Raw genomic sequence first — 25,973 nt, 5'->3', positions numbered from 1 at the left:
AAATCCACGATCCTAACGAGCTGGGGGACTAACTGTTGGGATCGAAAACGGTTACGACGAAGTTAACGTCCAAATCCCCGTAAAATACAAGTATGTCTTTTCGCAACAAATCATGCTCGGTCAAGAGAACGTCGCAACGTATGTTTCCGAGATAAAGCTTCGTTCGAATTCTATTTAGATCGAACATAAGCCATCGGAAACATACCCAGACCAGTTACGGATACGTCCGAGTATGACGATCGAAACACGGACAAACCAAGCTCAGTCATTACGCTACTACCGCACATGCACGCTGTCAGGTCGCTACATAGTGACCGAGCTCGAGCCGAAGCTCGGTCGCTACGTAGCGACCGAGCTCGAGCCGAAGCTCAGTCGCTACGAGCTCGGTCGCTACGTAGCAACCAAGCTATTCCGAAATGTCGATACAACAATTAGTCCATGCATTCTCGTTTACCCTTCGATGCTATCTCCCAAAGACCATAGTGAACCCATTTCATGTTTCCCGCCGTTCTAAGTCATCGATCAAACTTTACGGTAAAAACCGCGGAAAGTTCGTTCTTTATCGAAAGAAGCCGTAATAAACGCTTTGAGTCAGAAGATGGCCCAAAGGGACCTAAGACATGACTCGAGGCCCAACTTATGATTTCTTAACCAACAGCCCGTAAGCCGCATGACGGTTTACGCTTGGTTCGCAAGAAAAGATAAATGTCAAGTTTCCGCGGATAAATACAAAATTTTGAAGATAATTATGAGGATCGGAAAAAATGGAATATCTCCATTTTTATGCTATGACGGCTTAAGGGCAGAAGAGAAAAAGTGCAAACCGACCTAGGAGACAATATATAAGGAGTCCTAGGCGAGAAGCATGGGGGAAGGACTTTTCAAAGCAAACTTAGCATTTAGAGCAATTAGGCATATTTCCGTTTTTGTTATTCGAGCTGCGACTCAATTAGGTTATTGCCGTCTTAGAGTTTTAGAACTAGGAATCTCGCCGACAGCTCTCGTAGCCCAGGCTCTTACCTTGTTGTAACGCTCAAACGCGAATTCGGAATAAGATCTACTTTGCCCTCTTTTCGATTTCTTATACTTTATCGTTGTTATTCTTGTGTTCTGATTGCTTGGCGTGTGGTATTAGCAGATATCCTGGACCTCTGGGAAATAAGGGTTTTCCTAGTTTCCTTATTTTAACGGAAATCGACAGTGCGAATTTCGGTTCCCACAATGGTGAATTCAGCATAGCAGAGTAGCTTTAGGGACTTTCTTTGTTTTTCCCTCTGCCTTTTGTTGCTTTATTTTTTATTTTTATATAATAAAGAAGGGATCGTGGGTCCCAATTTATTTGTTGCCATTTTTATGTTTTAAGTGAGGCCAATCTTTTGGGGCCATGTGTCGATTTGTTGTAGATACTTTTATCGACAGTTTCGATGTAACAAAAGATTTTGTTAGCTAGTTTTGTCGCGCTTGTTGGCGGAGTTGGCCGCGACCGAGGACTTGATCAGGGTCCTGGTTTTTGGTCAACTGTCGCAGCTATGCGATTTTCTGACACGAGAAGTCTGATGTGTTCAAATGTCTAAGAACTATATTTATTAAGATGTCGGATTCTGTTTCGTTACATATTTGTGAAACGAAGGCAGTTTTTGATATTGTCGTGCCGTTGTTCTTCGGGTGTTGCGATATGCCCACTTTGAGTTCTATAGGTGGAAGGTGACTGGACTCGTGTTGTGAGTTGCCTACGTACCCTCGTCGAGGGATCAAGTCATAACATAGTTCGATTATTTTCCCAGGGATAGGGTCTTTTGTTCGATTGTTCGTGTCCGTAGCTACGTCTGTCGTTAATTTTGGCTGCCTGATTAAGGGTGTTGCTCGATGTCCTTAAAGCTCGCGAGGTAGCATGTTCTGGAGTTCTTCTGGCTTCCTATGATAGTTTCGACTCCTTTCGAGGTTGGAAATTTCAGGCATTGGTGATATGTCGAGGGGACTGCCTTCATGCTGTATAGCCAAGGTCTCCCAAGGATTGCGTTGAATGGGGCTAGACGATCTATCACGATGAATTCTACGATTTTTCTGATTTCTCCAGCGGTTACCGCGAGCTCGATCGATCCGAGAGAATAGGTGGTCTCTCCTGCAAAGCCGATGAGGGGAGTTCAGTCTTGCTTTAGGAGTGCTTTAGTGAATCCCATTTTTTTAAATGCCTCGTAGAAGAGGACATCGGCCGAGCTTCCGGTGTCGATCATTACTCGGGATAGTTCGCAGCCACCGACGTCGATTCGTATCACGAGAGCGTCGTCGTGTGGTTTATCGAGGTCTGCGGTTTCGTTTTCGTTGAAGGTGATTTCGTGATCGGGACCCGACAGGGGCTCTCTAATTCCTACGTTGTTTTCTGCCCTCTGTTGGTATGCTTTGATTAAGTTGACCGAATTGCAGAATTTAGAGCCTCCGTAAATGAAGTCGATCCGTTTTTTGTGCACTTTATGGGCTGGGAAATTCCACCTCTTAGTAAGTGCAGGTCGGTAGTGTATCTGCCCCCCAGACAGATTGCGATTGAGGGTCTGCATTCTGTCTTTTTTTCTGAGTCGGTTTCTCCAGCAGCTCGCGAATCTTGGCCATTTTGTTCTTTCGCTTGAAGTTAGAGATTTTTACGTAAGGAGGCTTTGTGTTTGGGTTGTATGGAGTGACACGGGGAGGGGGAGTGACTTCGTCGGGATTTTCCAATGTGAGGATCGCTACCGAGATCTCGAAGCAGATTTTTCCTTCGGTTTGGCTCTTGATTTCGTCGGTTGTGTTGTTGTTCTGCCCCCATGAAATCATGTCGACTCTTTTCTTCGGGGCTGGGGGTGGAGAGCTCGGTGATTCATGCTCGATCTCCCTGCCTCTTTTGTTTGTTGGGAATTTGGCCTTTCGGTTGGATTTCGGAGTCATTGGCTCTTCTTCTTCTTCTCCGGCTTCTTCGTTAGTTTTCTTATTTTCGTTTTGATTGCGAAGTGCGGCTCGACATTCGTCGGTCGAGTGACCCATGCGATCATGGAAAGCGCAGTATTTGCTAAGGTCGTATGTTGAAGACTTTTGCGGCGAATTATTTATTGCGTAGGAATGTTGCCCTTTGGTGGTTGGTTCTTTACGAGTAGCAGGTTTTTTGGTTGCGTTGTTCTTGTTCGCGCTATATAGTTCTTTCAAGGCTGCGACCTCCTCCTCCTGGGTGGCAAAATAAGAGGCTCGTTGTAGGGCGTCATCCAACGAGATAGGTGCTCGTACCGCCAGTTCTTCCCTGAATTTGGATGAGAACCAGACGCCATTCTTTAACGCCGCGAGGGCAACAACTTCGTTCGGATGTGAGATCTTGGCCTTGATTTTTCGGAATTTGTTTATGTATGCTCTTAATGGCTCGAAAGGCGCTTGTTTGAGATTCCAGAGATCTGCTTTGGTAACTCTTGTCTCTATGAAGACTGAGTATTGTTTGAGGAACGTAGATACCAACTGGGTGAAATTGTCGATTGAATTTTCTTCTAATCCTGCGAACCACTCGAGAGCGGCCCCGGTGAGGTTCTCGGCGAAGAAGCAGCAATAACCTGCTTCTTTTTCGTTGTCGGTGAGGTATGCAATTGATATTGCTAAACGGAAGGCTCGTACATGGGCCTTTGGGTCGGAGTTTCCGGCGTATTCGGCGAATTTCAGTTTCCCGACGTGATGGAGCCTTACGCTGGCGATTCTTTTTGTGAATAGGGTCCTTCTCGTTTCCTCGATGACCATGTCGATATCGGGAGCAGAACTCGTCGCCATGTGCACGATCGCATATATCCTTTTGAGCTCGGCGTCGTTCCTTTCAATATAATTCTGGAAGGTTCCAGTTTCGCTCGGGATCCCCAAGTCTTCCCTTTGGGGGTTGATATTGACGGGACCGCGAAGATCGTGTCTCCGAGCTTGTTCCGTTGGGTTATCGAACCCCGCTTGATGTAAGTTCCTCGTCGCAGATGGAGTTCGATTCTCGGGGATAGAATGGTTTGATGGTGAGATTCGTGTCCTTGGCTCCCCCTGCCTCTCCGTCAATCCGTTCTGGAATTGGATCGGAGTGCTTCGTGGGCGTTGGAGTCCAGTGCCGATTTTGTCCAATCCACTGTAGCTTAAGCTTCGGGTGGGTCATGCCCTACGGCGGGGGTCGTTTTGAATTTTCTCTCGTGTAGCGTCCAGATCGAGCGCTCGGGATCTCTGGAGTGCCGAACAGTCCGGTGCTTTGGAGGTTGGACGTCGCTCTTAACGGATCGAGGGGCGGTTGATTTCTTTCCCGAATGCTTGCAGCTCGATGCTCTGCGAGTTTCCATTTGGCTTGGTCCAATATGTTAGCAATGGCTTGGTTGGCGATCCTTTGACTACGAATCTCATTGATTAGAGTTGTCATCATTCCTCGGAGTTTGGTTAGTTCTCCTCGGACTTAGGCTAGAGGAGTCGGTGAAATCGGTCTGGATTGGGATCGGGTCAGGTCGTCGGAGGACGGTCTGTCTCCGGGGAGGTTCCAAACTCGAGCTCCAGCTCGTTCTGGGATCGACGTCTGGTTGATCGGAAGAGATCGATCTTGACTCGAGGTCCCGATTGGAGGGATTCGTTGAGTCAGGGCTGTTTCGGTCGCATCATTGGCTCCCGTTAACCCAGTTGGGGTCTCTCCGGCTCCCGAGTCGGGTCCGATAGGATCGATGTCGTTGATTCCCGAAGGCGTGGTTCCGGTGGTTTGGTTGAGATCCATAGTCGCTCTTAGGAAACTTACATCGATTTCTTAGCAAAGATGTTTTTCGTTTATCTTCCCCACAGTTGGCGCCAAAATGTAGAACCTAAATTCTACACAAAGTATTTGATAGTGATCGGGGTTTGATCTAGGGAAGACAAATGATGTAGGCAACAATATATTTAGAACACAACGATGTTAATTAGTTTCCAGTTGGTGAAAATGGACTTTATTGATGAATAAGATCAAATACAATGGATTGAACGAGATCAGTAAAGAAAGAATCTAAAAGTGGGAAGACAACAAGATCGGTGTAAGTGTATAGCTCTCTCTAGGGTTTTCAACGTGTGTTCTTCTGTTTCCATTCCTCTTCCTTTATAGTAAGCTGACTTCAAGACCTCTGTGATAGCTCTGCGATCTCAGCTTCTTGTTGCACGATCTCCATGACCTCGGCTACTCCTTCTCGAGCTCGTATTCTTGCTATGGGCTCCGGCCCTTTAAGGCATATGCCTTTGATCGCAGCCCATTATGGTATTGACCAAAATTGGGTCCAACAATTATCTGATATTTGTTAAGTAAATCCGGTTTATGAGTTCCCATTTATGCGGTTTTTTCTCACGCGTTGTAGGCTGTTCTGGTCAATATTGGCACTCCTCTTCTTCCTTAGATTTTGGCTTATATTAGGAGCTGCATCCCCTTGGGTTGGGACAAAGTTTAGTCGTCTTTGATGTTGTCTTCCCCGTCGTTGATTTGCCGTCGATAGTCCCTGCTTGTCTTGGTTTTCAAGATCTGATTTTTGGTGATCTGACATATATGCTCTCTTTCTTAGCTCGAGGGCGGTTCCATGGTTTGCTGATTTTGTTTCGTCTCCCCTTCCTTCTCTGTTCTCTCATCTCGTTGCAGCTTTCATAACTGCTCGCATCTCTGGTGGCTCTCACTTTCGCTATGTTTTCCAATCCAGGTTTGGGTAGTGATTTCCTATGTGTATGCTCTGTTGTCTTAGATGGTTGTTTCTGGTGTTAAGCTTAGGTTTTTGTTTATCACTGCTTACCTTCCATTCTCCTTCTCTCAGTTTGTTTCTCTTGTTCCCCTCATTCCCTTGGTATAGGTATGTCAAGTTAGTCTCTTAGAGTTTAGGTCCCTTATATCCAGAGTTTTGTGGTTTTTTGTTGGCATAGACACTTTGTATATGCTTGTTTAGTTTATGAGATGGTTCTTACCTCTTGGCTGGTGGTTGTGCTTCTGCTGATTTAGGCATGTGTCTTTCTGTTTCGTGGTGACTTTAGCCTTCCGGTGATAATTCTTCCTCTGGTCTGCTTTCTTGGTTCTTTGTGTTAGTGTTTGATCGCGTTCCTTTGTGTTTTCTGGCCAAGATACTCTATGGTAAGGTGAGGTAAATTAGTTTTTGTTCTTGATCTCCTTTCAGCTCCGGACCTTTAATGAATTAGCGTTATTATGGCATTTTCAGTTTTTTTTTTTGTGATTGTGGAGGTTTTAGTTTTAGATTATGTGTCTTCTCTAGTTTCTTCTTCTTAGTTTGATTATTTTATAATTTTTAATAGTAAAATAAAAATATAATTTATAAATAAAATATTATAAAATAGTTAAAATAACAAAATAATGAAAATTCGTGTTATTTTTACCTGTGAATAAATTAAATATTTAAAATATATTTATATTATTTTATGTATTTCTTTATTATATTGCATTTTAATGACCAATAAAATAGATTATTAAACATTATGTGATGATGGTTAGCGCAAGAAAAATTAGATAATACACAATTAGAAAATGTTAGGTTAAATTACAGTAATCTAAAAGAAGAAGGACCTAGAATGTAAAAAATATATATATGAGCACACATGTCATCAAACCCCTCTTCCACATGTCAGAAGAATAGAAAAAAGTCTACTTTATATATATAGATAGATAGATAAATAGTATAATATGCTGATTTGAATATGATATTCGTATAAAACAGCTAACTTATAACATAAAATTTTTTTTATCTAAATATTAGTATTATCCTTGTTCGAAAACTCTTTAAAAGCTATCTGTGCACTCGGGTTGGGCCTGCAGCCTAATGTAAAAATCGGGTTTTAATTGTGGATTACTCAGAAATTAATTTTAAGTTTATTCTTTACTTTTTAATAAACTTATATATAATTAATAGGTTTTGTGTAAGTTAAATTGATGTGGTCTGGTGGTATACTTTCTGTTTAGGTTGTGAATGACGACCAAAATGCGGGGCGTTTTTATGTTTGTGTGTGCAGAATTATGTGTGAGTTACCAATCAGAAAAAAAAAAATTAGCGGTGCGGTTCTAAGTGCAATAACACAGTTAAAAATATTTTTTTTTTGTTCTGTATTTTGAACAAAACCACACCTTTTACCTTCAACCGCAGTTGGTACCATTTAGTCAGTAGATTTTGAAAATTCCGCACACAAGTCAATAAATATGCCTTTTAAAATTAATTAATAATTTGATTGGTTGTTAAAAATTTCATATATGGTAAATTTTTTAATATAAATAATTATTTTTAGTTTTAGCTAATCAAACATATATAATTTTAGTTATATATAATAAAACAAGCATTTCACTGTTTTAATGAATAAAATTTTAAATCAAATATTCACTAATTTCTAGTCAGATATTCACTTATTTCTATATTTCTATATTTGATATTTATTTAACTAATATCTATACATAAATATTAGTTATATTTAATTGTAATCATTTTTGAAAAAAAATTGGACCAGACTGACTAATCAAACAGGTCAAATCATGACGCATTTCTCTTTCCAGTTACGGATTGTGTTATAAACCGTATTTGAGTTAACTCAAAAAATGATAAAAACTAGTCCAGTTCATTAAGACCGGTGATCCAGTTCAATACCAAAACTCATATTTTAAAATATAAGATTTGTAATTTTTTTAAAAACTATCTCAAAAATATTCCATATTGTATTTAATATTATATAACAAAACCACAAAATATGGTTTTACTAGTCAAACATTATCTGCATGTTTATTCTATTAAAGTCGTACTTATTCCACATAACGTTTGACTTTCTGTTGAACCGTACTGCACTTTCATTTTGCACATTTAATATTATGGGAAAATCAAAGTAATAGATAGTATTTTCTATTGTATAGTGTTTAACTATTTGATATTCAATTTTTTAATGTAATTTTATTATTTCATTTTCAAAAAAAATATTCAAGGAATTTTATTTTAAAATCTATTTCTTATGTTAATATATTATTTAACAATATTTATATTCTACACCACTATTATTTTATTAATTAAATAATTTTTCAATACTGCAAATATATATTTTCACCAATCAAACAATATTCCAGCAATTGCACCATCCCACACATTAAGTCCGTATGAACCATGATTATGCCGTACCACACTTCAATTTCGTACAGCTTTTATCACCAAATCCGTCATCGCCATTCAAACAATTAATTTAAAAATTCAGTCGCAGTTGGTTTTTCCTATTGCTCATTTTTCTTGATTTTTTAACGAAGGGTATTTTTGTAATTTATATTTGTCTTCTTCATTAAACATATTAGGGTTTTTGCAACTATTATCCACGGCCGCCATTGATGTTTTCACATAAGCTTCATTTTTCTGCATTTGAACCAATATTTACATATTAAACTCGTATATTACTCATATATGAATTGATTTTGAGATTTATAAAGATGAAAACCCCAATTTTTATGTTAACTTCACCTGATTCTCCGACACTTCCCGGAGCCGTCGAACGTATAAACACCGGAAAGCCGGACTCGGCGTCTGTGTTTTAGGACAAGGGAATTTATTTATTATTGTTTATTGAGTAGTGTTGGAGAAATTTCAGTTTTACCACAAATTTGGTACCACTTATCAAATTTACCGTTAAAAGATAAATATTTTCATAAATACCTTAAATTTGTGATGAAATACTAAATTGACTCTCTAAATCATTTATAAATGTTTAAAAATAATTAATAAAATATTATAAAATTTTATAAACCTAACCCCACCCACTAAATACTAAATCCTAAAAAAAAAAATCACTAAACCGTAAGCCAAATTTCTCTTTAGTATTTAAAGGGGGTAGGGTTGGGTTTATAACCTTCTATAAATGTTTTATAAATTATTCTTAAACATTGTAAATGATATATAATAGTTTATTTAATCTTTTTAATCACTAATTTAAAATATTTTTGAAAATAATTATTCTTTAACGGTAAAATAGAAAAATTATATCAAATTTGTGGTAAAATTGAAACCCCTCCATAATTGTTTGTTCAGTATTAAGAGAGATGTTTTCAATGCATTGAAAATTATGCAATGTGTGAATAATTGACAATTTACCTAATTTTTTATATAATTTAGAAGCACTACAACATTTGAGTTAGTCACATATCATCACTAGGATGTCTTAAAATCCTTTAAAAAATATGTTGGTCCATTTAAACATATATTATAATTTTTATTAAACTAACTATCAAATTGATTAGTAGTGTACAACCTAATATGATTAACATATATATATAACAATTAATGATTTTAAATAATAAATATTTGATAATACATTTTGTATCATCCTTCCTTTTTGTTTAATTTTAGAGTATTAAAAGAAATTAAAAACTCACATTAATCATACAATAAAAAAATTTAGATTTTTTATACGTTATATTTTTAATTTCTTAAAATGACAATAACTTTTTAAAACTATTAAAAGTCTCACATTGAAATTTTCGTGATTAATGTTAAATTTGTTTTGTTATAACAATATACAAATGATCATAAATTATATGAATATGAAGTCTCATTTAATAGATATTCAGACTAAATATATATTTATATTTATAATATATTTTAATATATTTATATTTTTAATATAATTTAATATATATATATATGTATATATATATGTATATCTATTTTAATATAGCTTAATATATATATATATATATATTTAAATATCTCCTAAATTAAACTATATATATGATATATGTTGATTTCAAAATTTGCATTGAAAAACATATTGAAACCTTAATATTTTAACTTTGAAATTGGTATTAAATTTTTAAAATGAATATAAATTACAAAATATATTAAAATTGTCAACTTTGAAAATTTTGTGATAAGTGGTTTTAATTTTTTGTTACAGGAAATATAAAAATGTTAATAAAATCAAATGAGAAGAAGCCTCAATTAATAAATATTCATATTAAAATATATTGTATATATATGTCAATATCATTTAAATTTAACTATATACCATATAAAATAAATAAAATGATTGTTTTAATTTATTTAGCAAAAAAATATTGTAAATAAACAAGAGGTGTTTTTTTTATTTATGTGCTTACTCCAATTACATTTTTTGGTAACTCACTCAGTTAAAATAACTTTGAGTTTTTTATGTAATTACATATTATTGTTTCCAGTACTTTAGTTTATATGCTAATGAATTAGTGAGGATTAAAGAAAAATAGTCATCACGTTAAGCATTCACTTAATTGAAAAAGAAACATATGTTTGACAAAAAAACATTCAATATTCAGCAATGATTAAGATTTTAAAGGCTTTCGTAGTTTTGACTTCCTTCGGTAAAGAATAATAATTGGACGTAAACCTGTCTATTAATTATCTATGAGATCTCTTGTATTCATGTGTTCATCTGTGAACCTTTTGTACCAAGAAGCTGACTGTTGCGGTGTCCTTTTAAGAGTTGTTTGATCCACATGAAATAGCCCAATCGAACCTTATATCCGGACGCCCACTCAAATAGCCCTTCACATTTACTCCATCCCTGCAAAAAATACGTAAAAAATTAGTACTTCTCGAAACATAATTTGACGAGTGATTTTCAATGTGTTATCACTTTATTAATTTTGAAAGAAAAAAATTAATGACATGACATATTAATAATGGCGATATGACTTGAGCCTAATGGTGACATGAACATTTACATATGTTAATTTATATTTTTCGTAAAATTTTTAAAATATTTTAATAACTCATAAACAATCATTAATATCACAATAAGTAATATAATAGTAGAATATAATATAATAATAATTTATAATTTTCGAAATATTATTTAATTTAATTTATATAATTTTATAATTCTTGTTGCAAAATCAAATCTTAAAAACTTTATGCAGTTTTTTTTTAAATGGTAATTTTTTAATCTCACTACCATTCGTTTCGTTAATATTTACAAATTTTAGAAATATTATTTACTTTTACATTTGATAATTATATACCTAACCAAAGTTTCTCTTAATTTTATATAATTTGATTTATTATATTTTAATCAATAGAAATAGATTAAATATATTTCCAAGATTATAATTTAAAATATATACATATATATAATTAAATATAATTTTCTTAAAAAAATAATTTATTTTATCTTAATTTTTATATATCATTAAATTTAAATTTAAAATTTAAAATTAAATATTCTAATCAAATAATAAAATATAAAAATTTAGCAAAATTTTATTTTTAAATAAAATTTAAATTATAAAACTTTTATTTCTACACATGATGCAGAAAAACACGTAGTTTGGCATTAGATAAGCTAATTTAAAGGCTAAATTAAATGCACTAATTATAGTTCGGAATTGGATCGCAGCATACTTAAAACAGATTATTTACCTCATTGCTGCTTGTAAAGCTTAAAGCTTCCAAGTATCCACTCATGTATTGGGTTCTTTTTGCAACATGTAGAAGTTCTTTAATCGTTGTTTCGGGTTTTTGCAAGTCCCCAAACCCTTCAAACCATCAAAGCGAATTGTTCATGAGATTTTCAAAAAACTATTATCATGAGTTGATCATTTGTTTAATCTTGAGTCTAGTACTTTTTTCTGTTATGAAGAATGGTATCTCCGGATATCTATTTTTCAGATAATCCAACATCTTCGGAATCCTTCAGGATAAATATGCTGCCAATTTACGTCGATCTGTCATGAAAAAAAACACATAAATTGTTTTGTTAATGAAACAACACAAATGTTAAAATGTATAGTCGCAAACTGAATATAAGAAAACTACAAATGTCCTTACAAGTTCACCTATTGTGACATTGCCTATCCGATCTAATTTGAGAGCAAATCCTTCGGCTTTAAAAGCTCCAGACCCGGTGTTACAAGGAGATACCAAACAGTCTCGGATGAAGTAACTTGTATAGTGATTGATACCCGTAAAATATACTCTTGAGTTCTTTAAGATATTCACTTCATTGGTCAAAAATCGCGGCAATGCTGTTCCAAGTATATTCACCATTTCTTTGGATATATCCCATACATAACGGGATCTAAAATCCTAGTATGTTAAGATGCATATAGATAAGATGATGAAAGTTATTGAAATTGTTCTAATTGTACATTTATAATTAAACATCTCTTTTTCTCTGCTCTCATAAGTTGTTACGGAGCATAACAATTTGAGTAAAATGACTGAGCCCTCTCAGCTGCTTCTTTATCCACAGTGGAATCGCTTACGGGTTCAAACCATGATGTTTGTAGAACAATGCCAATGCTTCCGCTTTGTTGTTTCTACAAAAATATATATTTATATTGATATGGAACATCGAAATAAGATTATATATTGGTCTATTACCTGATATTTGATTTGGTATATGTTAACGGCTTTTGCATGTGTGAGGATCGTGTTATGCGCGTGAAGTGATCCTTGGTGAAATGATGATCACGTTCCTGAATGTTCTCCAATGATTGTGATGGTGAAATAAGCAGTGGATTGAGTTGATACTTCTAAGAGATGCGGAAATGACTCTCAGACTATCAGATTTGCTTGTAATGTAAGGAGAAATCCGAATACACTAAACAAGCTTTTATCAAACAAGATTCAGAGAATAATTAGGGCTATTAGAAAAGAGTTTGATGATTTTATTGAGAGATTTTCGTCCATAATATAGGGAAGAAGACCGTACATGCACAGCTTCTTGGAAACACAACATAATTAATGAAAACAAATACTAAAGTTCAAATTTAAAAGAGAAAAGGTTCCTAGGATATTTCTGGACGAAAATTAGAAGGGAAATGGGCCTGGATTCATCAAGAGGCTTTTGTATAAGTGTTGTGTCCAAGCCTCATTAAAAACCTCGTTTGGAAAACCCAATGGGACAAAACCAAACCAAGGAAAAGAGTGCAAATCACAACATCTCTCTTGATGAAAGATCTAAGAGGCTTGAATCACAACCAGTGTGGTTGGATCAGAACACTCTAGATTGCCCTGGATAGTGTGTAAGAGTTGATGAAGAGCTTGTCGAAATCTTGCTTGTTTTGATCTAGTCATTGGACCAATTGGCACTTCTAGGTCCTTGTCATTTGTTTCCTCAGGTTCAAGCAGCTCCTTGGTTCTTTCTTCAACTTCCTTAAGCTCTGGTTCAAGCTGATCCATCTCTTCAGTTCCATTGCTAGCCAAGATCACATCATCCTCTCCCACTTGAGAAGGATTTGACCTCAAATCCGTTTCTTATGCACAATAAGGAACTAAATCAGTAACATTGAAGCTTGAACTCACGTTATACTTACCTTGGAGATCTAGTTGATAGGCAATGTTGTTGATCTTCCTGATGACTTTGAAAGGACCATCCAATCTAGGCATAAGTTAGATTTTCTTTCATTAGGAAATCTGTCCTTCCTCAGGTGTATCCAAACTAAGTCTCCTTCTTCAAAGATCATCTCCTTTCTTCCTTTGTTAGCATGCTTAGCGTACAGCTTGGTCTTGTTTTCTATATTGATATGTGCCTTCTCATGTATCTGCTTAACAAGTTCAGCTTTCTTTTGTCCATCCGAGCTAACTCTTTCACTCAAAGGTAAAGGCATTAGATCTAAAGGTGATAAAGGATTGAAACCATAGACAATTTCAAATGGAGAGAACTTAGTTGCAGAATGCTTAGCATCATTATAAGCAAATTCTACATGTAGCAAACATTCTTCCCAAGTTCTAAGGTTCTTTTTAATCAATGCACGCAACAAGGTAGACAATTTTCTATTGACAACTTCAGTTTTTCCATCAGACTGTGGATGACAGGTAGTAGAGAAACACAGTTTAGTTCCTAACTTAGACCACAAAGTTTTTCAAAAGAAGCTAAGAAACTTAGTGTCTCTATCAGAAACAATTGTCCTAGGCATTCCATGAAGTCTAACAATTTCCTTAAAGAACAGATTAGCAACATTCACAGCATCATCAGTCTTATGACATGAAATAAAGTGAGCCATTTTAGAGAACCTATCAATGACTACAAACACATAATCTCTTCCAGTTTTAGTTCTAGGTAACCCAACAACAAAATCCATTGAAATGTCATGCCATGGATGCAAAGGAATGGGTAAAGGAGTATACAGACCGTGGTTCTGGACTTTGGACTTAGCCTGTTTGCAAGTAACACACCTTTCGCAAGATTTTTCTACATCTCTCCTCATATGTGGCCAATAGAAGTGCTCTTGCATTACATTCAGTGTTTTAGCCACCCCAAAGTGTCCTCCAAGTTCACCTGCATGAGCTTCCTTGACAAACAAATCTCTCAAAGAGGAGTTAAGCACACATAGTCTATTTTCAAAGAAGAGAAAACCATCACTCTTGAAGTATTTACCACGACCCAACTTCTCACAAGAAGCATATATATCCTTAAAATCAGAATCAGTGGCATATAAAGTTTTGATACGTTCAAATCCAAGTAGTTTGGTTTCAAGAGTGTTTAAGAGAACATACCTTCGAGATAGTGCATCAGCAACTATATTTTCCTTACCTTTCTTGTACTTGATCACATAGGGAAAAGTTTCAATGAATTCAATCCATCTAGCATGTCTCTTGTTCAGTTTCAGTTGTCCCTTGAGATGCTTGAGAGACTCATGATCAGTGTGGATGACGAACTCCTTGGGCCAAAGATAATGTTACCATGTTTGCAAAGCCCTGACAAGCGCATAGAGTTCTTTGTCATACGTTGGATAATTCAGAGTAGCCCCTCCAAGCTTTTCACTAAAGAAAGCTATAGGTTTCTTCTCCTACATGAGCACAACACCTACACCAACACCAGATGCATCACATTCTATTTCAAATGTTTTAGAAAAGTCAAGGAGAGAAAGAACTGGTGAATTGGTGAGTTTCTCTTTCAAGGTTTGGAATGCTTCTTCCTGTGCTTGTTTCCACTTGAACCCAACATTTTTCTTGATTACTTCAGTTAGTGGTGCAGCCAAAGTACTAAAATCCTTGACAAGTCTCCTGTAGAATCCGGCTAGACCATGGAAGATTCTCACGTCACCAACTGTCTTTGGGCTTGGCCATTCTTTGATTGCTTTAATCTTTTCCTCATCAACCTGGATACCTTCTGCACTCACAACAAAGCCTAAAAAGACAAGGTTATCTGCTCCAAAAGTACATTTATTTAGATTAGCAAACAAGGATTCCTTTCTAAGCACTTCTAGAACCTTCCTAAGATGCTCAATATGCTCATCCAAGTTCTTACTGTAGATCAGAATATCATCAAAGTAAACCACAACAAAATGACCTATAAATGATCTAAGAACATGGTTCATTAACCTTATGAAAGTACTAGGTGCATTAGTCAGCCCAAATGGCATCACTAACCATTCATATAACCCATGTTTCGTTTTAAATGCAGTTTTCCACTGATCACCCTCTTTCATTCTAATCTGGTGATATCCACTTTTCAAATCAACTTTAGAAAATATGCTAGAACCATGCAACTTATCAAGCATATCATCTAATCTAGAAATGGGATGTCGATACTATACAGTGATATTATTGATTGCTCTGCAATCGACACACATTCTCTAGCTACCATCTTTCTTTGGTACAAGCAAGACTGGAACGGCACATGGGCTCATGCTCTCACGGATATGAACTTTCTCCATAAGCTCAGTGACTTGTTGTTGTAGTTCCTTGGTCTCCAAAGGATTAGTCCTATAGGCTGGCTTGTTTGGAAGTGAAGCTCCTGGAATAAAATCGATTTGATGCTCTATCCCTCTGATAGGTGGTAATCCTTGTGGAGCTTCCTCTGGAAAGATGTCTTTGAATTCCTGCAAAAGCATCTGTGTTTTGCTTGGAAGATCCTGCACTAGCTTTGTTATGTTTTAACATTCTTTAAAAACAAACAGCAAGTGAGGTAAAGAACTTCCCTTAGGTTGAAGCAACAGATTGGGAGCCTGTTTTGTCTTTGATTCTGATGAAACTTTGTTCTTCTTCAAAGCGATCTGATCTAGATGGACTTCTTGCGGTGTTAAAGAAACTAAGACAGTCTTCTTTCCCTTGTACTCAAACGAGTGTCTGTTTGCGAACCCATCATGAAGAGTTCTTATATTGGATTGCCAAGGCCTTCCAAGCAGTATGTGTCCAACATCCAATGTTAACACATCACACAATATCTCATCCTCATACTTCCCAATAGACAATGGTATCTTGACTTGGTGTTTCACCTCCAGCTCTCCTTCATCATTAAGCCACTGTAACTTGTAAGCTGTTGGCCTTTTCATGATCTCCAGACCAAGTTTCTCAACCATGGTTTCACTTGCAGCGTTGGTACAACTTCCTCCATCTATAACCAAACTGCACACCTTGCCTTGAACCATACAGCGAGTATGAAACAGATTCTCTCTTTGCTCATCTCCAACAGTCTTGGCTTGCAGATTCAGTGTTCTTCTTGCGATAAGTAACTCTCCACGAGCTGGCATCTCCACTCTTTCTTCTTCAGACTCAGATTGTTCCTCTTCCTTTGATTCAATTTCTCCATTTTCTCTGAAGAGTATAACCCTTTTGTTGGAGCAGCTACTGGATAGTGTCCATAACCTTTACACTTGTAGCACTGTATGTCTCTGGTTTTAAATGCAGTGGCTACTTCCTTTCCTTTAATACTATGTTCCTCCACTTTAGGCTTGGAGAATGGTTTGGATTCTCTGGTCTTTTCATCCTTCTGGTAGTGTGGCTTGCTGGCTCCATAGCTAGACTTATAACTTCTTCTTTTCAACTGCTGTGCAAAGATAATTGCCTCGTGCAGAAGCTCTTCCATCTCAACATAATGATGAACTTCAAGTCTGTCCATGATGTCTCGGTTTAGACCACCCATGAATCTGGCCATTGTTGCTTCTCTGTCTTCTTGTATATCAGCTCTCAGCATAAGGGTTTCCATCTCCTTATAATATTCTTCAACTGATTTACTTCCTTGAGACAGTGTTCTGAGCTTGAAGTGCAGCTCTCTGTGGTAATGGCTCGGTACAAATCTCTTCCTCATGATCACCTTCATCTGGTTCCAGGTTTCAACAGGAAAATCTCCTGCTCTCCTTCTTGATGTAACTAGGTTATCCCACCAACTCAAAGCGTAGTCTTTAAACTCAGTAGGCGCAAGCTTCAGTTTGTACTCTGTGGTGTAGTCTCTGCAATTGAACACAAGTTCAATCTTCTTTTCCCATTCTAGATACTCTTCTGGATCAGCAGTGCCTTTAAACTCAGGAATCTTCAGTTTCAAACCACCAGGAAGATCATTGGTTTGTGGCCTTGCTTCCTGATCACGCCTCCTTCTCCTGGTGCCATTGGATCTGTTGGTATGACTATAATAGCTTTCTGAAGCAGACTGGTTTGGACTCCTCCTAGATCTCTCACGTTCTGAGTGGACAACCTCAGTTCTGAAGTTCTCTAGTCTCTGATCCATAAAAGTAGTCATCACAGTAGTCATGCGTACAGTCAAAGCATCAAGTAGTAGTTGATCCATTCCATTGTTCTGATTGCTTTCTTCTCCCATGGTTCCTGTTGAATTTCCAAACACAAAACCAGTAAAAGAGATCACAGAAACATAATATAACAGAAAGTAATGGGATTGAATCTACAATAATCAGATTTCTGAAATTTTCATGAAGAACCCTAATTCTTTTCTCTGCAATTTCGAAAATCAAATCAGATTATTTAGCGATTTTAAAACTTTTTCTAGGTAGATCTGACCCTAATAAACACGTTTCTAGCAAGATCTAGAATTTAGAACAGATCTGATAACAGAATATGAAAAGTTTAAAAGTTGCAGAACTGGAAAAACACAACCTAATGATGGAGATCAGCTCTGATACCACTTGAAGTGATCCTAGGTGAAATGATCACGTCCCTGAATGTTCTCCAATGATTGTGATGGTGAAATAAGCAGTGGATTGAGTTGATACTTCTAAGAGATGCGGAAATGGCTCTCGGACTATCAGATTTGCTTGTAATGTAAGGAGAAATCCGAATACACTAAACAAGCTTTGATCAAACAAGATTCAGAGTTTGATGATTTTATTGAGAGATTTTCGTCCATAATATAGGGAAGAAGACTGTACATGCACAGCTTCTTGGAAACACAACATAATTAATGAAAACAAAGACTAAAGTTCAAATTTAAAAGAGAAAAGGTTCCTAGGATATTTCTGGACGAAAATTAGAAGGGAAATGGGTCTGGATTCATCAAGAGGCTTTTGTATAAGTGTTGTGTCCAAGCCTCATTAAAAACCTTGTCTGGAAAATCCAATGGGACAAAACCAAACCAAGGAAAAGAGCGCAAGTCACAACACCTCTCTTGATGAAAGATCTAAGAGGCTTGAATCACAATCAGTGTGGTTGGATCAGCACACTCTAGATTGCCCTGGATAGTGTGTAAGAGTTGATGAAGAGCTTGTCGAAATCTTGCTTGTTTTGATCTAGTCATTGGACCAATTGGCACTTCTAGGTCCTTGTCATTTGTTTCCTCAGGTTCAAGCAGCTCCTTGGTTCTTTCTTCAAATTCCTTAAGCTCTGGTTCAAGCTGATCCATCTCTTCAGTTCCATTGCTAGCCAAGATCACATCAGCGCGGCTATGAAAGGCTCGGTTTCTGAATTCCCCTGGCTACAATTTCCATATGGTGAAGAGCAGCGAGCCGGTGGAAATCTATCCATTATATAGCCAAAAATTAATTGTTGATTTGGTTCATTTATCGTGGTCTAGTACTTAACTCAGTTTCCAAAATGCTTGAAACATAGATCAGCGAAATAAACAAATTATTTCCTACAAAATAAAGTAATTAGTGTTGAATTTTAGGTTATATATGTTCGTTGATTAGAAATTATTTTTTTTTGGTTGATTAGAAATTCAGGTTAACCACTTACTGCATCTCGGGGCTTAACCAACCTTGAAACAAGTTCTCAAATTCTTCAGGATAGTCCATATGGTTCAACGTCACAAATGGTTCGATTCCTGCACATACGCAGAAATCATTCAGAGTTTATATTTCTGTTAAAATGCTACAGTATATTCATTATTATCAAACAAGTAATAAAAGGGGAATATGAGCTCTATTGAACCTATCCACATAGGCATGGAAAATCAACCAATGAGAAAATTTGGTTTTGCCACATCACCCAAAAGCTGAAATAGAGCAGACTTCCGTATGGGTTTATGAAAATTATCAGCCTAGCCCATGGTAGAGAAAAAACAGAGAAACCTGTATCGTTGTTTCAAGCTTCAAGTCTCTTGACTCTTCCACTTCGTCTTCTCCGATTTGATTTGTTTTTGCGTAACCTTCTCAATCATTAATCAATAATGATCTTAAAACCATCCTTGAATGTTTCTTTTCACCTCCCTTGATCCTTCTCTTATATAAATATATGTCTTAATCTAAATCAAAACATATTCTGAAGAAGCTACATCCAAGGCCATGCAATCCACCGGAATTCTAAGCTCAGCTGCCGTCGAAGCTACTTCACCATTGAATCATCATCATCCAGGTTCTTACCAGGTTACAGCTATCACCGTTTTCAACCCTCCGAGAATCTCCGGTAAAAAAAATCAATTCCCGTTGACGGAGAGATTGTGAAGAAGGTTGGTCAATCAGTTTGAATCATACTGATATAAATGATTATGCTAATCTGTTTCCGTAATCAAAATATTTATGCGTTGTGTTAGAACTACAAGAGTTTTTTCTTAAATCCAGTTATGGATCTTTTGTTAACAGATGATATACATATTTAAACTCAGATTTCAAGTGAAGATGTTGGTTTTCTGAAGAAGATATGGTATAATTAACTTATAAACTTCATCATATATGGATAAGATTTGAGATTTTGTATTTGTGTTTAGATGCGACATTTAATCTCATGTGTGATTTTGTAGGCACAACGAGTGTTTGATGGACAGAGATACAAAGATGGGTTCAGGCAGGTAGAATAACTGCTCTAATGGTGCTTCAAGTCATGATGTAGGATCAATCATTAATGTTCTGTACTTCTCTATGTTTGTAGAAAGGATATGGCTGTGAACAACAGGTTTACGAGACTGCGTATGAAGACCGAGCCAAGTATGAAACTATGGCTAGCGAGAACAACTCAAATAAGAAAAGAATGTTGTTCTTAGATGGGTAGTAGTATTCCACCGAATATGAAACTCCTATTGCCAATAGAACAAGGAGCTAGCTCCATGTAAGGTCTGCTTCTTTTCCCTCTGTTTGTTCCAAAGTTGTGATCAAGCATTTCTCTGACTTGAAATCTGTGTTTAGTTCTTTTCTTCCAGAGTATTTACCCTAAATTACACCGTCTAACTCCACAGTGAGTTATTTATGAGCATCACAAAGTAGAAACTTTCCTCACTTGACTGGAGGACAATCTAAGACTATTAGACTGGACAAGCGAAAGTTAACAATTTTCTTTGACAACCCCAACATCGGGTACTCACTTATACCCACTTCTTCAAGTTCCCCTTTTAAAACCTCAAGATAAATGATTATTTTCTTTGTCCGTTTCTATTGACCATAGGAAATGAAAGGAAGAAGCCTTTTGTTGGGTCCTTCTCATGCAAAAGGAATCGTCCGTCAGAAAACGTAAGAGCTATATATGAATTCGCTTCTTTATCTGCTTAATTTTAGTGTGGACAGTGGTGTTGATGCGTGAGTCTTAGTGTTCGAATATGCAACGGAATCGAGGTTAAGCAGCCTAACTCTGTGATCGGTAAGTGTGCTAGAGTACAACTTATCAAGAATGGAAAGAAGGTTATGCTGTGACCAATTTACTAAACGTGGATTAGTTTTGTGAAATGTTGAATCATCTTTTGTTAATGTCTGCAGGACGAGTTCTTTATTTCTGGATTTGGTCGTAAGAGTCATGCTGTAGGAGATATTCCTGGAGTTAGGTACAAGGTTGTCAAGGTTTCTGATGTTTCAATTTCAACTCTCTACAAGGGAAAGGAGCAGCCAAAGTCTTAAACAAAGCTTCAAGCTTTTGAATATGATTTTGATGTTATAAGTACTTATAGGTTGTTTGGTTAAAAATAACTCTTATGTTCTGTTCTACTTTATGATTCAAGAACTGTGTGTGTTTAACTTCTTCTCGATGAGTTTTTGAGTTTAGCATGTACCTTTTCTTTTAGTCTGTACCTTATACTGTTATTCGCTTTTCCTGAATCATTTTCCTCATGTGTCGACGATATAGTAGATATTATGTTTTCGACTTGCACAACAAATAGCAACGTCACAAGTGAGCAATAACAATAAGACACCAAATGACATGTCAAGTTGTGTTTCTAAATATGGTGAGATTAGATAGTTTTTATTATTTACGGTTACGGATAAAGTTCAGATGAATATTTACTTGACCATTACTTATCAAGTTGTAATAAAAAATAATTGTTCCCCCACTTCCAAATAAGAAACTAATTATATTCTTTTATCAAAAAAAACTAATTTTATTCAACAAAAATATATTAAATTGCATATAATATACTAATATTTTAAGAAGTTACATCATACATTTCATGTTAACATACTTTTACCTATTTGTTTTCTTCTTTTGTGACCTCAGTGAACGTTATAAGTTATAACAAACCTTTCATGTTATTTACGTTAAGTCTTACTAACGTTACAATTTCTCATGTTAACATTGAACTCTTTCAGGAAATTTATCAGTTAAATCTGCATTGATTAGTGTCTGCTGAATCAACCTGATTAGTCAAGTGATCAATAAATGTTCTTTTTACTTGGTGTGACGTTTGAACTCTATAATATGCAAACCTACTCTATAATATGCAAACCCTTTTTTTTAACTACGATGTTAACATTTTAGCAAAAAAAAAACTCTGATGTTCTTAAGCATGTTTTAGTTTTAGTCGAGTCGAGTTTAGAGAAAACAGTAGATATTATTTCGAGTCCTCGTGAGAGCGTTGCGATCATTACAAGAGATCATAAAAGCTTTGGCCGCAAAAGCTGTCAGCGAGTTACCTAGTTCTAACGGCCTAAAAGCTCAAACCTAGTTGACTCGCAGCTCGATAACAAAAGACAAAGAAAATACATAAAAGGTTTTTGATTGATTTCGGACTGAACCTTATGAAAGGCTGCCTACGTACCCCTTTCGAGGATCAAGCCGAACGTAGTTCAAGAGTGAACCAAGAGATCGAACTGCTTGTGCAAGTTCGTCTGGTAATCGGGTGCCAGTCATGGAAACAGAGCATGTCGAGAATAATGCCCCAGAGTTTCTAAGTGCCGAGAGTTCTGAGTCAAAAAAGTTGTCCCTCATGCCTCTCGCCTAGGACTCCTTATATACTCGCTCCTAGGTCGGTTTACGCTTTTCCCCTTCTGCTCTTAAGCCGTCATAGCCTAAAAATGGATATATTCCATTTTTCCCGATCTCCGTAATTATATTCAAAAGTTTGTATTTATCTGCGGAAACTTGACATTTATATTTCCTTGCGAACCAAGCGTAAACCGTCCCACGGTTTACGGGCTGCTGGTTAAGAAATCGCAAGGTGGGCTTCGAGTCATGCCTTAGGTCCTTTTGGGCCGTCTTTCGACTTGAAGCGTTTATTACGACTTCTTTCGATAAAAACGAACTTTCCGCGGTTTTTATCGTAAAGTTTGATTGATGACTTCGAATGGCGGAAAACATGAAATGGGTTCAATACGGTCTTCGGGAGACAGCATCGAAGGGTAGACGAGAATGCATGGATTCGTGTCGTATCGACGTTTCGGAAGAGCTCGGTCGCTACGTAGCGACCGAACGGAACGCACGCTCGTTCGATACGTAGCTACCGAGCGGGACGGATGCTCGGTCGCTACGTAGCGACGGAGCTTGGCTCGAGCTCGGTCGCTACGTAGCGACCGAGCGAGACGGACGCTTGGTCGCTACGTAGCGACCGAGCGGGACGGACGCTCGGTCGCTACGTAGCGACCGAGCTTGGCTCGAGCTCAGTCGCTACGTTGAGACCGAGCGAGACGGACGCTCGGTCGCTACGTAGCAACCGAGCTTGGCTAGAGCGCTACGTAGCGACCAAATTGAACGGACGCTCGGTCGCTACGTAGCGACCGAGCGGGACGTGTGCTCGGTCGTTACGTAGCGACCGAGCGGGACGTGTGCTCGGTCGCTACGTAGCGACCAAGCTTGGCTCGAGCTCGGTCGCTACGTAGCGACCGAGCTTGGCTCGAGATCGGTCGCTACGTAGCCACAGAGTGGGACGGACGCTCGGTCGCTACGTAGCGACCGTGCGACCTTTTTTGGGCTTTTCTCCGATGTCTCGTGTTTCTTCCGCAGGGCTCTTCGTACGAATAAATCTTTTCCGAAGATTTATTTTTCGTAAAAATGTTCATGCTGATTTTTACGGACTTTCAGACATTGATTCCGTCGTGACCGATTTTGACCCCAACAGTTAGCCCCCAAGCTTGTTAGAACCATGAGCTTCTAGCGTGAGGTTCTAGCGAGTGGCTTGGCAAGTTAGGCAAGTTAGGTGAGTTAGGTGGAATTTATGGTCGAAAAGGTCCATGGTAAGTGGTCTTCTCGCTCTTCTAAAAGTAGAACGCGATAAGATTTGGGCTGCGCCTTATGACGGGTGCCTACGTACCCTTGTTGAAGGGATCAAGCCTTTCGTAGTTCGTCTTGGAGTTAAGGTTTGTATAACTAGTTTTCCAGCGAGACCTTTACGGTCTTGTTTTTATGTAGAGGTTATCAGGTGTGTTGCTGCCGATGGCATTTTATATGGGTGTAGAAGGAAGACTACGAGTTGTCATCTCGTAATCTAACTCTTTGTGAACTGCTATATCCCTGATCTGTTTCGAGAGTTTTCCGCAGTGTGTAAACTTGCGGGATTTCTGAAGACGCTCGAATATTGGCAAAGAGACAAATTTTGGGATCTCGTATCAAGGTTTTTTATACTATGCCTAGAGAAGCTAGAGACCAGTGCACTGGGTTTAGGGCAAGACCTAGGTTTACTCCTGGTTTAGAGGGTGCGATGACTAATTCGACTTACGTATCCCGTTTCAGTTTCATCCTAATTCCATACTGATTTAAAGTCCCCGATAGGTTCTCGGCTTATACGACTTGTATGGTTGGAACTGAGCATCTCTCCAAGGACAATTTTTAAGCCTCCTGGAAGTGCTGAAAAAAAATTTTGGGTTTCTTTTATAGCGCTATTATCCTTGTGTCGGATGTACGAGAGTCATCTCCACGAGATGGCTAAGTCTGTTTAGGACATTAAGAGTTTGTTGTGATCAGCAACAAACTTAATGGTTAAAATTACCGTTTCGAGTCTTCGCGAAGGATATGTTTTGAGAAGATGTTAGTGCGTATGACTGTCTAGTCTTCCAAGAAACTGTTTTTATCGAGGAAGGAAATTTCGTCGAAGAACGAATCTTCAGGCCTCTGCGAGGTCTCGCAATGCTGAAGATTTGTTATTCTTTCATATGCCGCGTTTCGTGCTTGAAATATTCGCGGGATGGAAGATGTTTCGCGATGTTGCAAGGGATTAGTCTTAGCCCTGCGTTTGGGAAACATTCTGGTTTGACTACGGATGTTCGCAGCCATAATTGTTGTTCCTGTTTGGATTTGATTTGCGATCGAGGAGTTAGGACCAAAGGTCGCATAAATTTATCCCCGGAAAGAGGGATCCTCCTATACCGTGCTTTGTGTGGTGTTGGCCTTCCGAGATTTCTTTCGTGTCTATTTGAGGATGTTCTGTATAGCTATAGGAGCTCTGTTACGAGTTTTCCTTACATGCCGCATTTTATGAGTAAAACACAGCGGGCTTAAAGTGAATCGTAGTATATGGAACTTGGTCGATTTTTGACAAGTGGAACCTTTTCGTTAACTGTTTTGTTGTTAGGACTGAGTTTTGTTATGACGAATTTACCGTATGATTCCCGTTTTTGGGTGGTACGATAATTTTTTGTGTAATCGTTACTTGGCGTTTCAAGACAAATTCCGGATTACCGTTTAGCCGTCAAGTTATTGGTGCGGTGGTCGCTCAATTGTTTTGGCTTTGATGAAGGCTGTGCTCAGCTTTATAGCCAAGGACGTTGTTTGGCTTCGAAGGAAAGGCATAATTGGGCGAGTGACGAATGGCGTTTATCGAGATTGATAGGCCGAGTATGCCCATGGTGGTAGAAAACGTTTTTCCACTTTAGGGTTAATTTATACGATGAAAGTTTCGTATACTGTTTCCTTTATTCGTATGGAAGTTGTTTCCTTTGTTTCCGAGGGAGATAAAGCCTAAGAAGCTCGATACAGAGCTCGTGCGGAGTCAGTTGCGGGGTGATTTCCTGCTCGGACGTGACCAAGCGGAATGAGAGCGGATGCCAGTGAGTCACGGGGGTAAAGAATGAGACCTTTCAGATCGTGGTACGAGGAAGTAAAGTTTATATTGGTCGTCCAATGTCGGATCATACAGCTTGGTTTTTTGCTATAAGGAAAGTACTTTTTCGTAAAACCTGTTACGTTTACTTTCGAAAGTTACTTCGTATGACATGATCTGATTATACGAAGGATTTTTTGCGTAAGTAACGGGCGACCGGCTTTTACGAATTTATTAAATTGACGCGACATATGGAGATGTCAAAATAACGATGTTTCCGCAGATTTTTGAGAAACGTTTTCGCTTTTGTTTTTATTCTTCGGTGAAAGTTTCTCTGAGTCACTCATGGAGTTTTACCAAAGGTTGCTTCACCGAGATCTAGTCGCGAAACGTTTTTGCAGGTTTCTTGAATGAATCAGTTAAACAGCGATAGACTTAGTCGACGGGCGGGGAGGACGTGTTCTTTTTGTCGTATTTTCTGTTACTTTTGTACTTGATTTTTCTTTGTTGCAAATGTTTTTGATGCTTTTCCGTGTATTTCTAGGAGAGTTTGTTTTGTCGAAAGCGTTTTCTTGATCTTGACGAGACATCGCATTGTTTGAATATGTTTTTGAAGTATGGGAGTATACGAGTATAGTATACGCACCTACTCCGTCCCT

At 37.6% G+C, this 25,973-nt stretch overlaps 3 protein-coding genes across 4 annotated transcripts; 1 reads left to right on the top strand and 2 right to left on the bottom strand.

Moving 5' to 3' along the window:
- Nucleotides 1-2,493: 2,493 nt before the first annotated feature.
- Nucleotides 2,494-3,777, bottom strand: LOC125585930. The gene has a single exon (XM_048755657.1). It carries the CDS (start codon nucleotides 3,775-3,777, stop codon nucleotides 2,494-2,496), a length of 1,284 nt encoding a protein of 427 aa, XP_048611614.1.
- An 8,839-nt stretch (nucleotides 3,778-12,616) lies between these two features.
- LOC111198445 lies at nucleotides 12,617-19,843 on the bottom strand. 2 transcript variants are annotated; one of them, XM_048756143.1, is made up of 2 exons: nucleotides 13,286-19,843; nucleotides 12,617-13,195 (listed from the first exon to the last, which is right to left on the bottom strand). In XM_048756143.1, the coding sequence occupies exon 1, from the start codon at nucleotides 17,509-17,511 to the stop codon at nucleotides 16,405-16,407; it is 1,107 nt and encodes a 368-aa protein (XP_048612100.1). In that variant the 5' UTR covers nucleotides 17,512-19,843; the 3' UTR covers nucleotides 12,617-13,195; nucleotides 13,286-16,404. The 2 variants fall into 2 exon arrangements, with proteins under 2 accessions (XP_048612100.1, XP_048612101.1); XM_048756144.1 differs by having other exon boundaries at nucleotides 12,617-13,556; nucleotides 14,104-19,843.
- Nucleotides 19,427-20,965, top strand: LOC106393056 (40S ribosomal protein S23-like). Its single transcript, XM_048755656.1, has 5 exons — nucleotides 19,427-19,507; nucleotides 19,882-19,929; nucleotides 20,010-20,125; nucleotides 20,662-20,752; nucleotides 20,828-20,965. Exons 1-5 carry the CDS (start codon nucleotides 19,427-19,429, stop codon nucleotides 20,963-20,965), a joined length of 474 nt encoding a protein of 157 aa, XP_048611613.1.
- Nucleotides 20,966-25,973: the final 5,008 nt, after the last annotated feature.

The sequence above is a fragment of the Brassica napus genome, chromosome C4 (genome assembly GCF_020379485.1).
Source record: "Brassica napus cultivar Da-Ae chromosome C4, Da-Ae, whole genome shotgun sequence".
Lineage (NCBI taxonomy): Eukaryota > Viridiplantae > Streptophyta > Magnoliopsida > Brassicales > Brassicaceae > Brassica > Brassica napus.
Note: the sequence above shows the minus strand (reverse complement) of the source record. Positions and strands in the feature narration are given on the sequence as shown.

Bases quoted from the DNA above. Each gene is read 5' to 3' on its own strand.
- LOC111198445 (XM_048756143.1), bottom strand. From the start codon at position 17,511: ATGGGAGAAGAAAGCAATCAGAACAATGGAATGGATCAACTACTACTT.
- LOC106393056 (XM_048755656.1), top strand. From the start codon at position 19,427: ATGCAATCCACCGGAATTCTAAGCTCAGCTGCCGTCGAAGCTACTTCA. The intron at 19,508-19,881 runs GTTACAGCTATC...GTGATTTTGTAG, and splicing joins ATCATCCAGGTTCTTACCAG to GCACAACGAGTGTTTGATGG. The intron at 19,930-20,009 runs GTAGAATAACTG...CTATGTTTGTAG, and splicing joins ACAAAGATGGGTTCAGGCAG to AAAGGATATGGCTGTGAACA.
- LOC125585930 (XM_048755657.1), bottom strand. From the start codon at position 3,777: ATGGCGACGAGTTCTGCTCCCGATATCGACATGGTCATCGAGGAAACG.